Consider the following 12,377-nt stretch of genomic DNA (forward strand, 5'->3'; position numbering starts at 1 on the left):
AAATGTTCATCCAACATCTTCTTAAAAATTTCCAGTGTTGGAGCATTCACAACTTCTGGAGGGAAGCTGTTCCACTGATGAATTGTTCTAACTGTCAGGAAATTTCTCCTATGTTCTAAGTTTCTTCTCTCCTTGATTAGTTTCCACCCATTGCTTCTTGTTCTACCCTCAGGTGCTTAGGAGAATAGTTTGACTCCCTCTTCTTTGTGGCATCCCCTGAGATATTGGAACACTGCTATCATGTCTCCCCTGGTCCTTCATTCTATTAAACTAGACATACCCAGTTCCTGCAACTGTTCTTCATATGTTTTAGCCTCCAGTCCCCTAATCCTCTTTGTTGCTCTTCTCTGCACTCTTTTCTAGAGTCTCCACGTCTTTTTTACATCGTGGCAACCAAAACTGGATGCAGGATTCCAAGTGTGGCCCTACCAAGGCCTTATAAAGTAACATGAACACTTCACATGATCTTGATTCTCTCCCTCTGTTGATGCAGCCTAGAACTATGTTGGCTTTTTGGGCAGCTGCTGCCCACGGCTGGCTCCTAGTTAAATGGTTGTCCTCTAGGACTCCAAGATCCCTCTGACAGTTACTACTATTGAGCAAGCTACCACATATACTGTACATGTGTATTTTGGTTTTTCTTGCCTCAATGTAGAACCTTATTGTGGGTAAAACATCGTAGGTCACACTTCATCATGCGCTGTTGGTCTGAGCTTGGCAGTTTGGTTGCAACCAAATTGCCAAGCTCCAAGTTCAGCGTAACTAACCGCCCAACTACTTAAATTCAAATACATTTCAACATTTCCACTCCCACCTGGCCGATAAGACTCTGGATTTTTCAATGATTGCCTTGAGGTCCCCTTGGCTATCTGCTAAGTACATCAAGAGCTTCCTAGTGACAACAGCTGCTCACTGTTATGGGAAAGAGAAACATCCTTTTAACCTGCCTTCCCTGCCTTTTAAATATCTCAGCTTTCTTAACAATATTAACCAAAACTGCAAAAACCTGTTTGTCGTGTGCACTCCCGGTTCCTTTGAGCAGTGATTGGCATCTTCAACCTGTCATTGGCGTTTCTGCTTTCATCTTGCCAGGAGGATCTTTAGATCCTGATCCAAGCTTCTGTCCAAGAAAAAAAGTGTCAGGAGAAATGTTATGAGAAGCAACGTGGCTTATTCCATGAAGAATAAGAAGAAACCACAGCTTGTATGAACCCAGTCTAACCCTGTATTAAAAGCCACCACTATCTTTCTTTTCACCTTGATCCTTTCTAGAGGAGACTGCAATCCTGAGTCCATTTTTTCAGTCGAAAGGTATGTTGACGTTCAAGTTATCCAGCTAAGCTATTAAGCTTAGAGGTATAGAAACATATAAGCCTACTGTATCATAAGACTACTTAAATTCTGTTCAATGCACAGGAATGTACTTTGGAATAAGCATGCATAAGATTGGCCTTTTAATCCAGCAGATAACTGTCCATATCATACTGTTAAGTCACCAGCAGTTTATAAATATTTTGAAAAGGCTTTGTGTGTTTGTACGACATTTGCCACTTTTGAGGAAATGTTTATTTCATCTGGATATTTATTTCGGCTGAACGGACATTGTAATCTCTCTTCCTCCTCCAGGTTTTGAACACTTGGCTTCTTGTATCAATGAATGCAAGGACACTCTAATCCTTTTTTTTTTTTAGCCTTTTGAAATAGTCCATAGTTCAGTGCAATCTATTCAGAGCATATATCATATATTTTAAAAGTCATAGATCAAGTTATTGCAAATAAACTTGGGACTGGCTGCTATAGTAAAAGTAAAGGTTCCCCTCGTACATATGTGCTAGTTGTTCCCAACTTTAGGGGGCCGTTTCAAAGCCGAAGAGCCAGCGCTGTCCGAAGACGTCTCGGTGGTCATGTGGCCGGCATGACTAAATGCCGAAGGCGCACGGAACGCTGTTACCTTCCCACCAAAGGTGGTTCCTATTTTTTTCTACTTGCATTTTCAATTTGCTTTCGAACTGCTAGGTTGGCAGAAGCTGAGACAAGTAATGGGAGCTCACTCCGTTACGCAGCACTAGGGATTCGAACCGCTGAACTGCTGACCTTTCTGATCGACAAGCTCAGCGTCTCAGACACTGAACACTGAGTCTATTCGGAGGCATGTATCATATATTTTAAAAGTGGTAGAACAACTTCCTGCAAATAAACTTGAGACTGGCTGCTATGGATGGTCTCATTTTAGAAGGGCAATTGTCTCTTGTTTTCTCACGCAAGGAAATGCTCATTTTCGGAGACATGTTTTTTAACAAGTAACTAATGAATTGTTCCTCACAATTATGTCCATTTCTCAAATTATTCGCCACCCATATTAGTACACCCCCACGGTTATGTGATCAACATTCAGTCACTTGGCCAGTGGCATGTACAGGTAGTCCTCGACTTATGACCACAGCTGACCCCCAACATCTATGTTGCTAAGTGAAACACTTAAGTGAGTTTTGCCCCCATTGTACGACTTTTCTTGCCACCTTTATTAAGCGAATCACCTAAATTGTTAAATTAGTAATATGGTTGAGTGAATCTGGGTTCCGCATTGATTTTGCTTGTCAGAAGGTCACAAAAAGGGATCACATGACACCCACACACCCACGCAGCAATCTGTCATAAATATGAGCCAGGTGCCATGTATTCAAATGTAAATCACGTGGCCATGGGGATGCTGCAATGTCATAAGTGTGAAAAATGTCATAAGTCACTTTATTCAGTGCCGTTGTAACGTCAAATGGCCACTAGGTGAATGGTTATAAATTGAGGACTACCTGTATTTACAACGGCAGTAGGGTTGTGTGACGGCCATTTGTGACCTTACCTGGTGGCTCACAATAAGGAACCTCACACGATTGCATGATCCACTTAACAAAGGCAGTGATTTGCTAAAAAGATTGCAAAATCAGGCGTGATTCATTTAACAACTGCCTTGATCAGCAATCGAAATTCTGGTCCCAATTACGGTTGAGAGTCAAAAACTATCTATATGCAAATTATGCCAGTAATAATTTGTGTCATTTGTGTATGATGTCATTATCTATCTATCCATATAAAAACAGCTGTGGGTGTGTATGTTCCAGCATAACTCTGGAATGCCTTGAGCAATTTCAACCAAACTTGGAACACTCTCTGGAAACAAATACTGTGGGCGTAAGACACCCCTAAAACCCCTGTGTGTTCTGTTAAGATGCAGCCTGTTGTGCCTTTAAATGGCCTTTACTGTACTTCTACTATGCAGCGCAGTGGAGTTGCCATGGTAACTGTTTCACAGTACTCCACAAGGCGGCTCCCTCTGGCAAGAGGGAAAACCCAACATTACAAATAATGTTTGGTCGCGACATTTTCCCTCTGCATTTTCCCTTTGCACCTTTGCAAATTAGAATATGTGTGTTTTTTTACCACTGCAGTTTCTCTTTCCCCAGACTGACAAAGAAGCACCCCCATTCTACCTATGGCTTTGTTTATATAAGACTGCAAGCCATGATTTGCTTCATTATGTTTTATTCAATAAGCCACAAGTAACTAGGCTCACACAACATGCTGATGCACAAGCCAAGATTGACTAACCACAGTTGTGGGGTTTTGCACTGTAAGCTAAGTCATAAAGAAACCACAGTGTGGTTTTGCATCTTGTGTTAATCAGCCTATGTGAACCAGGGAGGTTTGTATCTGGAACAGTTGTTCTTGGAGGACAAAGCTGGATATAGAAACTTTGAAGGCCTCTTGTTATTTTAAGTAGCTCCATTCAAGCTTGTAGTCCCTGTATTAAGGATAAAGCTTTGTTCCGGTAGCTAAAGCAAACTTCTCAATCATCTACAATCACGCACAGGCAGTTTTTCTGGCTTTATCAGAATTATAATCCTCCTCCTTATCAGCAAATACATTTTATTTCCCTGTTTTTATTCTCCCTCACTTGTTAAATAATCACGTACCTGGATACATTTGCCCTTGATCCAGTACACAAATGCAGTTCCTGGGTATACAGCATTTTCAAAGTGTTTGAAGTCCGAGTCCCCTACAAGCATGTTTTTTTAAGGATTTTGAGCTGAGCCAAGATTTATCCACTGCCAGAAAACAGGGAGTTGTAATATTCCATTGCAATTCTTAGGAGGCGAAAAGCAAATTAACATGCAAAGGTTGATCAAGCTGTAACACACAACTTGATGTTTTGATGGTGCTCAAAAATGGACAGAAACCAATAATGCAACGTAGTTACGACTACACTCAAGCACTGATATCCCCTAGATATTCACAAACTTAGCCAGAAAGAGTTGCTGTACTATGCTGCCTAATTTAATAATTATATACATAATTATATATCTGAGGGGAAATGGGCAACTATATCTTGCTCCTGCTAGCTGCTTTTAGCTGACCTCAATATATGAGCATCCTTCAAAACCGAAAAGGGTGATGCACTGCACAGGATAATCTAACAGACGCCTCTTATCTGCCATGCAATTCTAAAAAAATCAAATTCCAAGCAAACTACCATAACTCAGCCCTAGGAATTATTTTGAAAAACCTGCTAACCACCCGCTGGGCACCCAGAATTAAGAGGAAGGCGTAAGCAGTCCTTCAGATACTAACAGAGGGGCTGGAACTGACAAGAGCATCCCCCAAGGGCCTGGGAAGGGCCCAGGACTTTCTCTGAACAGCTGGTGTTGCTACGGCAACCCACCCACTCTGCCTAGCAACCAGGTACTTGCCCCCCCTCCCAGTATTAAGGTTCTATTTAGAGATAGAGATAGGAAGAGGGGGGGAAAGTATAGAGCAGCCAGCTGCAAAAATCTTGGGGTAAAAATAAAAGCACCTAAGGGAGACCTAATTGTGCTTTTTTGGGTGTGTGTGTGTGTATTTGCACACTTATCTCACAGAAATCAGAGACGTAGGTTTATATACACAGCCAATGGATACAATTATGTAGGTGTATGTCAAATATTTTTCAAATTATCATATATTTTGTCTCTCTGTGTAATACCTTTAACATTGTTCTCTATTACATATATGTATGTACGTAAAAATAGCAATGTTAAAACTATTAGATATTGATATATTAGATATAATAGCTTTAACATTGTTCTATATATGTATGTATGTATGTGTAAAAATAGCAACGTTAAAGCTATTAGATATTGATATATTTTTCATGGGAAAACTATATTGTTAACAAATGGAAAAATAACGAGAAGAGCAAGTGTTTTAAAGTTTGGCAAATGGCTTTAATAGCTGACAAATAATCCCCCAGTTTTTTTTTTAAGAAAGTTGATCTAAAGGCACAATATGATCCCTCTTTCCTCTAATCCGAATTCCCTTCGTCTCCCTGATTTCCAAAGAGCAACTCACTTTAAAAAAAAATCATTTAGAAATTATTGAGGGGGGGGATACAATTTGCATAATGAACCCGGAAGTCTCTGTAGGTCGAGCGTCGTGGTTACTCTTCAATTTCGTATCTCTGCCTTCCTCCGGATCGCCGGAAGGCCTACTGTCCTGCGAGGTTGAGGCCTGCCCCTCCCGTACTTTACACCCACCCACGTCCCCAGAGGGGATCCCGGCGACTCGGGGGTCCAGAGAAGCCGCCTCGCGGGGCCTTTCCTTGACTCCGCCGCCTGGAAGAGCTTCGGCCGGGCTCGCTACGCCTCGCTCAGGCCGGGAGACTTAAAGGGGAGCTTTCCTGCGGGTTCAGTCCAGCCGCGGTCCTCGAGAGTGGGCGATGAGCTTGGCGGAGGCGCCGGAGGTGGAGGCGGGATGGCCGCCCGGAGCCTTGAACGACCCCGCCTTAGGTAGGTGGACTTGGAGCGCCAGGGAGGCCGAAGCCCGCTGGGGGTGATGGGACTTGAAGTCCAAGGAGGTCTCTCTCTCTCTCCCCCCCCCCCTCTCTCTCTGCATAAAACTTTCTTGTTCTACTTTCCTCCTTTATATATATTACATTACATTACATTATATAATATAGGACAGTAGAGGAGGAAGATTGTGTGTGTGTGTGTGTGTGTGTGTGTGTAGAGCAAGATAGTAAATATCTTCATACATGCTGTACACACACACACACACACACACACACACGTGTTCAGGTTGAAAAACAACTGTGCCAATATGTCCCCACCAAACGTAATTTGTAATGTTGGATTTTCCCTCTATATGTATATAGAGACACAGAGACGCTGTCACATCCATATGCTTACTTATTTAGCCACCCATCATGGAATGGGAATGGGAATTCTTTATTGGCCAAGTGTGATTGGACACTCAAGGAATTTGTCTTTGGTGCATAAGCTGTCAGTGTACATAAAAAGACAAGATACATTCGTCAAGAATCATAAGGCACAACACTTAATGATAGCCATAGGTTACAAATAAGCAATCAGGAAACAATATAAATCGTAAGGATACAAGCAGCAAAGTTACAGTCCTGCAGTCATAAAGTGGGAGGAGATGGGTGATAGGAATGATGAAAAGACTAATAGTAATAGTAATGCAGCCTTAGTAAATAGTTTGACAGCTTGAGGGAATTATCTGTTTAGCAAAGTGATGGCATTCAGGAAAAAAACTGTTCTTGTGTCTAGTCATGTACAGTTTTATACATACATACATACATAAAATAAAAACATGCGCATATCTAAATATTTTTCATGTATATATATTTACATGGGTGTGTATAAATGCTTAGTGTGTTTGACCTATATAACCCGTAGTTTTGCTTTGGGAAGGGCTCTGCTGCAATCCTTTGGCGAGGAGCCCAGCGATCTGTGCACTATAGTAAACACACCTTGGTTGCATCTCTCTCCATTTGCTCCGGTTCTTAATTTAATTACAGTACACAAAACAGTAGGAAGCTCCTTTGGGCAATAAATCACCTAAAAAAATTAAATGAAGCATGCTAATAGTTGAGCTTCTTTCTCCTTGATTTGTCCACATTATTGAGAATTAGTAAGATACACAGCAATACAGTCCTTGACTTACAACCATTTATTTAATGACTGTTAGGAGTTACGACAGCACTGAAAAAAAAATGACTTAGAACCAGTCTTCACACTTAACGACCGTAGCAGCATTCAAAAAGTGGTTACCAGTAGCTAATGTGGTACACTTTCCATTCGTTCCCATGCTTAATGACTTCATGATTCACTTAACAACTGCATTAATTCACTGAAAAAGCATGGCAATAAAAAAAAGGGTGTAATCAGGCATAATTTACTTAACAAGTGCCTTGCTTAGTAATGGGAATTTTGATCCCAATTGTGATTCTAAGTCAAGGACAACTTGTGTCTTAAGTAAAGTTTCAGTAGTATATGTAGTCCTTATTGTTAATAGGTTCTGAGCTAGTAATGCAGGATAAATAGGTAAAGGTAAAGGTTCCCCTCGCACATATGTGCCAGTCATTCCTGACTCTAGGGGGCGGTGCACATCTCCATTTCAAAGCCGAAGAGCCAGTGCTGTCCGAAGACGTCTCTGTGGTCATGTGGCCGGCATGACTAAACGCCGAATGTGCACGGAATGCTGTTACCTTCCCACCAAAGGTGGTTCCTATTTTTCTACTTGCATTTTTTACGTGCTTTCGAACTGCTAGGTTGGCAGAAACAAGTAACAGGAGCTCACTCTGTTACACAGCGCTAGGGATTCGCGTCCCTTAAATAATTATACATTGACAATTAATCAAACATTAGGCACCATGCAATTTTAGAGGTTTCATTTTTTTAGTCATTTTATCACCATGGTCAAGAAAAATGGCATTAGTTAAGTTCTTTTTACTAGCCTCAGTTATATACGTGGAACATTTTAAAGTTTCTTGTAACAGAGTTCTCCAAGTTTCTTTTTATCTAATCGTTGTTTTCCATTTAAAGATGTCACATTTTTAAGAGGCACTAATAGCATCGGGATCTCAGTAGGATGACTGAAAATTAAAAATGATGCAATAATGCTGAGAATTCTTGGTTCAGAAATTTTCCATTACAGTTTTTTTAAAATCAACCCCTTTGTTTCAGATCTTAATGATAATTCCCCTGATGAAGCCATGGTAAATGACTTTCCTATCATAGATAAGAAAGCTGTGGAACAGCTAACCGAAGGGCTGATCTCACACTACTTACCTGACCTACAACGATCAAAACTAGCCTTAAAAGAACTCACGTACGTAACCTAAAAAAAAATAGTCATTTAACTTTTTGTGTATGGTACACCCCTAAAACCGATAGCTTGGTATTAGAATGAATGCTTCCTCTTAACTGAGTTTCCTGTTGAACGATCAAAATGATTTCTGTATTTATTACAGGGATATGCAGCACTGTTCGTGCTTCCCTGTCTACCATATTGGAGCTGAACGTTTATAGAAATGGGTGCCATAATACATTTGGGAAAGCTATTGAATCTTGAGGGGCAGATAGCAATCAGAATTTCTAAGATGGAATTTTTCATATCAGCGTATGGGGGTGTTCAGGGAGGGGGTGTATGTCGTGTCCTTTTAGGGAAGCTCGTTTTAGGGCAGCTCGTCCACCTTTGATCCTCACCTGTTACTCAGCTCTCACCTGTGGCTCCTAGTAGCTGTAGCATGCGCAGCGGCCACACCTCGGGCAACAGCTTCGACAGACTGGCCAAACCAGGTTGAGAGTAGCCGTTCGGTCGTTGACCTTCGGTGAGATAGGGACTTGTCTATCCCGAGCATGTGTAGATAGATTCTGGGGGATTGAGTGGATGAAACCTACTAGAATAGGACGTCGGTCATGAAGGCTGTCTCTACAAGCGATGTGGTACCCTAAGAGCATGGCAAGACACGGAAGATGCTCTGGTCAACCACTGCGCCCGCCCATCTGCAACTGTCTTGACTCTTGTCCTGCTACTGAAGCAAGATGGGATCTGGGAAGAGAGAGTGAGGCTGACTCTGCGCACCTCTCCCTCACTCTAATCCAATTCATGCGCAAGTCTCGCTATCCCAGATATCAAGGTCCTATTTGAATATAGTGGACAAACATCACTTTATTTTTGTAGCACTGATTTCAAAATGCATTTTAAATTACTCTCTATTTTTCTTTCAGACAGAACCAAGAAGTACTATTAGAAACCGTACAACAAGAAATTTCAAAGTTTAAAGAATGTAACTCAATTCTTGATATCAACATGCTGGTAAGTGTGTTTTTATTGGATTTGTCTTCCTTGGAAGATCTTTGCTTCCCCTTTCTTGCAGAAATACATGAAATGTTTTGTACATACAATGTTGTCTTGTACTAATTGTGTCCTCATCCAACAATGAGTGTGTATGTTTTCATGTACTAAAACGGAAACCGTTCGATCATGAACTGATTTAGGCATGTGCAAGCAGCCTGATTGTGCATATGGTTCAGGAGATAATAGACTTTGCTTCTAATGATGGAAATTATCATTGATGGCAGGAGCTGAGTTCAGTAAACGATTGAAAAGTAAAAGACAGTTATGTGTACTGCTATTCTGTAGCCTTTCAGAGTTTATAAAAGGATTCTGTGTTTTATTTTTAGTGAACAATACCCCCGCTATAGTGACTTTAAATACTAGTATACTTTTCATGGGGATCTCACTAGCCAAGTGACTCTGAGCAGTTTACAAATAGTAACTGTGAGAGGGATTTTGGAGTCCTAGTGGACAACCATTTAAATAGGAGCCAGCTGTGTGCAGCAGCTGCCAAAAAAGCCAACCCAGTTCTAGGTTGCATAAACAGAGGGAGAGAATCAAGATCACCTGAAGTGTTAATATCACTTTATAATACCTTGGTAAGGCCAAACTTGGAATACTGCATTCAGTTTTAGTTGCCACAAAGTAAAAAAGATGTGGAGACACTAGAATGAGTGCAGAGAAGAGCAACTAAAATGATTAGGGGACTGGAGGCTAAAACATATGAAGAACGGTTGCAGGAACTGGGTATGTCTAGTTTAATGAAAATAAGAGGACTAGGGAGACATGATAGCAATGTTCCAATATTTGAGGGGCTGCCAACGAGAGGAGGGGGTCAAGCTATTCTCCAAAGCACCTGAGGGTAGAACAAGAAGCAATGGATGGAAACTAATCAAGAAGAGAAGCAACTGAGAACTAAGGAAAAATTTCCTGACAGTTAGAACAATTAATCAGTGGAACAACTTGCCTCCAGAAGTTGTGAATGCGCCAACACTGGATGTTTTTAAGTAGATGTTGGATAACCATTTGTCTGAAGTGGTGTAGGGTTTCCTGCCTCAGCAGGGAGTTGGACTAGAAGACCTTCAAGGTCCCTTCCAACTCTGCTATTCTATTCTATTCAACCTCTTACTACGATGTTGGGCCTTCCTTAAAGGGATTATACCTAGAATATCTTTTTATGCATACTTTGGTATCTTCAAGAAACAAGTCACTTGTTTTTTTAAAGCTATACAGATTTGTTTTAAGCACATTATAAGTTTTTCTCTCCAGTAAATATTTTCTCCTTTTTAAGTTTTCAGAAGCGAAATACTATCACAATAAGTTGGTAAACATTAGAAAAGAGATGCTGTTACTGCATGAGAAAACGTCAAAGTTGAAAGTGAGTTTTATTTCACTCTTATAAATTCTTAGACTTTTTAAAAAGACTTTTTAAATCTGCTTCACAGTGCTTTGCAGCACTTTCTAAGCAGTTTACAGAGTCAACATATTGCCCCCAACAAGCATTATCGAAGGAATTGAACTCTTGGCAGTTGGCAGAGTTAGCCTGCAATACTACATTCTAAACCATTTGAGGAAAAATATGAAAATGAAATACTGGACTGTCAGTTGACCTAGCAAATCATGTCACAGGAATTTGGTAGGCATTAGGATTAATGTGTAATTTTAAAAACCTATTGTTTAGAATTTAGGATCGCGGTTCGTGGACATTGTATAGAATTTTCTCTCGATGAAATAAGCTCTCCTCCTCCCTAACAGTGAACTTTGCACAGGACTCAGAAGTGTGCATAAAATGCAAAATGTAAAAGAGAGATCTAGAACAATGTTTCTTTGAAGGCTCACAAAAGGATTTGAGTCTTTTCAACCATACAAAGTGTATCGATTAGAAAGTGAACATGTGTTTTAAAGATCAGGGAGAAAGGATAGAATGATCTGTTTGGAAGGACTGCCGTAACCAAGGGTGGGCTTCAAAAATTTCAGCAACGGGTTCTCTGCCCGGTTGCTTGGTGGTGGCCATGCTGGGTGTGGCCTAGTCGGTGGGGCATTTTCACCTTCTCCAGGCTCCGAAGGTTTTCCTGAAACCTCTGGGAAGGCGAAAACTGTCTTCCCCAAGCTCCAGAGGCCCTTCCGGGAGGTCCATTTTTTCCCCTTCCCAAGCCTCCGTGTGGGCCCTGCACTTGCCTCGCATCCAAAACAGGCCACATGGAGACTCTGGGGAGGGGAGGGGAGGGGTGGACAGGACCAGCCAAGGGTGGGATTTGGAGGTTCTTTGAACCAGCCATAACGTTACCTCCCCTGGCTATAACCCTGAAGCAGACATACCTTTATAGCAGTGATGGCTCGCTCTTACTGTCAGCTACTCCTGGCTACTACCGGTACGGCTGTACCGTACCGAGAGGATCCCACCACTGCTTTATAGAATGAAACATAAGCTTTTTTTGCAGGATCCTTTGTAATAGTGCATGAAGAGGAAATAAAAGCTAAGAGACCTGGGGGAAATAATAGCAGAATAACAAGGCTGTGATACCCTCAGATATAATCCTTTGGTTTTTCTGACGCTTCCTCCTTTCAGAGAAGAGCGCTCAAACTCCAGCAAAAGCGACAGAAAGAAGAACTAGACCGAGAACAGCAACGGGAGAAGGAACTGGAAAGAGAAAAACAATTAACTGCCAAACCAGCAAAAAGGACATGAAAGCCCAATGTGCTTTGGCTTATTGTGCTAATTATAGTAACCTTTGGACTTTTCTGGGGAATACGACGATCGCCTTGCACTCTCCTGTTCTATTTTGCCAAGGAAGGTATTAGCGCAGTCTTCATATTTTCACCTTGCTGTTTGCAAAGGAGCTAGGAACGGAAAGTGTACCACAGTAGCTTACTCCTAATCACTTTTTGATTAATGCTTCTCTAATATTGCTGGGACAGATTTATTTTTTTTTGAAGAAATAGGACACAGTCCATGGTAGGGTGTCTAACCTTGGCAACTTTAAGACCTGTGGATTTCAGAGAGCATGGCTGGCTGGGGAATTCTTGGAGTTGAAATCCACAAGTCTTAAAATCGCCAAGGCTGGAAACCCCTGCTCTATGGCATTAATTCCAACATCTTGCAAGGCCTCTGTTGGTGTGTATTTGTCCCAAACCCAGATATGTTCCTTAACGGTTAACTCTACCTCATTAAATGTACTCTACACCACACTTCAGAGTAGTTA

General features: G+C 41.4%; 1 protein-coding gene across 1 annotated transcript; it reads left to right on the forward strand.

Annotated features, from left to right (window-relative positions):
* Positions 1-5,484: 5,484 nt before the first annotated feature.
* BLOC1S6 (biogenesis of lysosomal organelles complex 1 subunit 6) lies at positions 5,485-12,377 on the forward strand. Its single transcript, XM_032233597.1, has 5 exons — positions 5,485-5,819; positions 8,019-8,163; positions 9,066-9,153; positions 10,466-10,552; positions 11,744-12,377. The coding sequence occupies exons 1-5, from the start codon at positions 5,750-5,752 to the stop codon at positions 11,861-11,863; spliced, it is 510 nt and encodes a 169-aa protein (XP_032089488.1). The 5' UTR covers positions 5,485-5,749; the 3' UTR covers positions 11,864-12,377.

The sequence above is a fragment of the Thamnophis elegans genome, chromosome 16, assembly GCF_009769535.1.
Source record: "Thamnophis elegans isolate rThaEle1 chromosome 16, rThaEle1.pri, whole genome shotgun sequence".
Taxonomy (NCBI): Eukaryota; Metazoa; Chordata; class Lepidosauria; order Squamata; family Colubridae; genus Thamnophis; species Thamnophis elegans.

Bases quoted from the DNA above. Each gene is read 5' to 3' on its own strand.
- BLOC1S6 (XM_032233597.1), top strand. From the start codon at position 5,750: ATGAGCTTGGCGGAGGCGCCGGAGGTGGAGGCGGGATGGCCGCCCGGA. The intron at 9,154-10,465 runs GTAAGTGTGTTT...CTCCTTTTTAAG, and splicing joins TTCTTGATATCAACATGCTG to TTTTCAGAAGCGAAATACTA. The intron at 10,553-11,743 runs GTGAGTTTTATT...TCCTCCTTTCAG, and splicing joins AGAAAACGTCAAAGTTGAAA to AGAAGAGCGCTCAAACTCCA.